Below are 3398 nucleotides of genomic sequence, written 5' to 3'. Positions count from 1 at the left end.
GGAAGTCAGCACAACTGGACTAATCCAGAGGCTAAGAAGTTTCTTGAATACAACCAAACACTTCAAGGGGCAGTGTACCAGAGGTGGGGTTCTGGGGATCATGGTTTCAGGGGACATTTAGGTCAACTGGCATAACAAAGTGTATTAAGAAAACGTTCTGCATCCCATTTTGGTGAGAGGCGTCTGGGGTCTTAAAAGCTTGCAAGAAGCCATCTAAGATGCATCCATTTCTCCCAACCCACCTGGAGAAAAGGAGAATGAAAAACACCAAAGACACAAGGTAAATATGAGCACAAGAGAAAGGAGGGCCACGTAAACCAGAGATTCCATCAGCCTGAGACTGGAAGAACCAGATGGTGCCTGGCTACCACCAATGACTGTCCTGATGGGGAGCACAACAGAGGGTCCCTGATGGAGCAGGAGAAAAGAGGGATCCAGACCTCAAATTCTAGTAAAAAGACTAGACTTAATGGTCTGACTGAGGCTGGAGGGACTCCAGAGGTCATGGTCCCCAGACTCTATGTTAGCCCTAAACTGAAACCATTCCTGAAGCCAATTCTTCAGACAAAGATTAGACTGGACTATAAGACATAAAATAATACTGGTGAGGAGTGTGCTTCTTACCTCAAGTAGACACATGAGAATATGTGGGCAGCTCCTGTCTGAAAGTGAGATGAGAAGGCAGAGGGGACAGGAGCTGGTTGAATGGACAAGGGAAATATAGAGAGAAAGAGTGTGCTGTCACATTGTTGGGAGAGCAATTAGGATCACATAACAATGTGTAGTTTTTGTAGGAGAAACTGACTTGAATTGTAAACTTTTACTTAAAGCACAATAAAAAAAGAAAAAGAAATGTTTGTTGAATAAATGAAGGATTGAATAATTGATGCCCCACCTCTCCTACTTTGTCTAAAAAAATCACATATTTCAAAACTCAGCTCAGATGTCACCTCCTGAAAGGGAACCTTCCTTAAATCCTTCTTCTACTCTGGGTTAATGCTTTTCCCACAGAACCTTACGAAGTCCTGTATTCTAAATCTATCATGCAGTACTAATAGTTTTAAATGATTTCTACCCACTAGGTGTCTTTAGAGCTGCCACATGGAACAAAGCAGCCCTTAGTAAAATAGGTGCAGATATATTCAGTATGCTCAGTAAGGAACACGTTCACTGATGAATGGTTTTGCAGAGGTGAATCCATTTTCTAAGGTATTGTGTCATGCTGCCACTAGAGATTCAAACCCATTGCCATTGAGTGAATTCTGAATCATAGCAACCCTATAAGACAGGGTAGAACTGTCCCATAGAGTTTCCAAGGAGTGCCTGGTGAAGTCGAACTGCCTACCTTTTGGTTAGTAGTTGTAGCTCTTGACCACTACACAACATAACTCAAAAAAGGGGGGGGGGATGACAAGGACTGATATTTAACTCCTTATTTGGAAATAATTTCAAATGTACCAGAAAGCAGCATGAATAAGTATAGTACAAAGAATACCTGTATGCCCTTTACATAGACTCACCTATTCTTAGCATTTTCCTCCCTTTGTTTCACCATTTCCCCCCCTTTTTTTTTATCTCTCTCATTTGAGAGTCTGCTTGGCTTTTACTTCTAAATATTTTCATTATGTTTTTCCTAAGAATTTGAATATTCTTCTACAGAATATTATGGCAATACACGCAAACAACAACTTCAAAAAAAAAAGCATGAAAATGATATGAGACTTGTGATGTGAGGGTGTGAGGAATAATGTAGGCATAAGATGTGAAAATTCTGATATGTAGAGAGAAGGAAAAGAAACAGATACTACCAAAATACCCTGGTTCATACTTTCTTAACAGGTTCCACATTAAACATTTTCTTCATAGCCCCTGTGACATCTTTATTCCTAAGACTATAGATTAAAGGGTTTAGCACAGGAGTGAGGATAGTGTAAAAGAAAGACACTACCATGTCTTTCTCTGGGGTGTGGTAGGAGCTGGGGATCATGTAAGTGTAGACTGCAGCCCCATAGAAGAGGATGACTACAGTCATGTGGGAGGAGCAGGTGGTGAAGGCCTTCTTCCGGCCCTCTGCCGAGTTCATCCTATGGATAGTGAGCAGGATGAAAGTGTAGGAGCTTGAAATGACTGTCACAGGGATGAAGATCATGAGGACACAGCACAGGTACATGAGTGTCTCAATGAGCAAGGTATCAGAGCAGGAGAGTTTCATTATGGCAGGAACCTCACAGAAGAAGTGATGGATCTCCCTGGATCTGCAGAAGGGGAAGGTCATGGTGATGGGAGTGAGCATGAAGCCATCCACTGAACCTAAGAACCAGCAGCCAGATGCCAGAAGGAAACATATCTTATGGTTCATAAGGACAGGGTAATGGAGCGGATGGCAGATGGCCATGTACCGGTCATAGGACATGGCAGCCAGAAGGAAAAATTCTGATCCTCCTAGAGTCAAGTAGAGGAACATCTGTATCCCACATTCAGGAACTGAGATCTTTTTGACACTCATGACCTGGTCCATGAGCATCTTAGGCACCGTGACAGAAATGTACATCACATCCATGACAGACAACTGGCTAATGAAAAAGTACATGGGAGTGTGGAGGTGGGCATTAGAGTATATCAGGAGGATGAGAATGGTGTTTCCAGTTAGGGCCATCAGGAAAATCACAAAAATAACCATACAGAGCAGAGTTGGGTGTTTGGATTGACTGAAGAGTCCCAACAGGATAAAATTAGACCTTCCAGTGTGGTTGGCCAGCCATGTGATGTTGTCCATGAGGTTTCACCTAGGGCATGAAGGAGAGTTTTGAGGCTAACAGATCACTCATGAGGATGTGACCCTCTGAAATTCATGTTCAGTGCGTGTGTGTGCACACATAAGTTTGCATACAGGTGAACCCAATTTTACTACAGAAGAATGTTCCATGGATTGTAGAACTTTTGTGCAGACCTGGGGTTTATATATCACTTGTAATTCAACATATTTACCAGAAAAAATAAGTGAATTCACAATTGTGGGTTGAAAGGATTTGTAACTTATACAACTTATACTGAGGTTTCCAGGGTTCAGGGTAATGAAGTTTCCTGATGAAGGTATCCTCTATCAACGTGTAGCAGGAACTTGAAAAATCATTACCTCATGTAACACAAAGAGTGAAAAAGAGAAATTAAGGAAAAGAAGAGAGAGAGACAGAGACGGAGAAATAAAATTTTTTATCTCAAAAGTGTTTGTTAAGGTAGTCAGAATTCAATTAACCTCTCTGATTTAAGGAACCACTGGGATCTTAAAACTATCATGGCATGGCTGACTCCTCAGAAAACCCAAGGGGCAGAGGGTTGAGGGGCACAGACTCTGCAACCAGACTACTGCCCGGGGTCCAACTTCCCCTCTACCTGCA

At 42.1% G+C, this 3398-nt stretch overlaps 1 protein-coding gene across 1 annotated transcript; it reads right to left on the bottom strand.

Annotated features, from left to right (window-relative positions):
- Window positions 1-1737: 1737 nt before the first annotated feature.
- Window positions 1738-2949, bottom strand: LOC100659015 (olfactory receptor 2T29-like). The gene has a single exon (XM_003404947.3). It carries the CDS (start codon window positions 2774-2776, stop codon window positions 1823-1825), a length of 954 nt encoding a protein of 317 aa, XP_003404995.1. The 5' UTR covers window positions 2777-2949; the 3' UTR covers window positions 1738-1822.
- Between the last annotated feature and the right edge of the window lie 449 nt (window positions 2950-3398).

This window comes from Loxodonta africana, chromosome 2, assembly GCF_030014295.1.
Source record: "Loxodonta africana isolate mLoxAfr1 chromosome 2, mLoxAfr1.hap2, whole genome shotgun sequence".
Lineage (NCBI taxonomy): Eukaryota > Metazoa > Chordata > Mammalia > Proboscidea > Elephantidae > Loxodonta > Loxodonta africana.
This window is presented reverse-complemented; position numbering and strand designations above follow the sequence as displayed.

What these genes read in the sequence shown, in the direction of transcription:
- LOC100659015 (XM_003404947.3), bottom strand. Translation starts at nt 2,776, where the DNA reads ATGGACAACATCACATGGCTGGCCAACCACACTGGAAGGTCTAATTTT.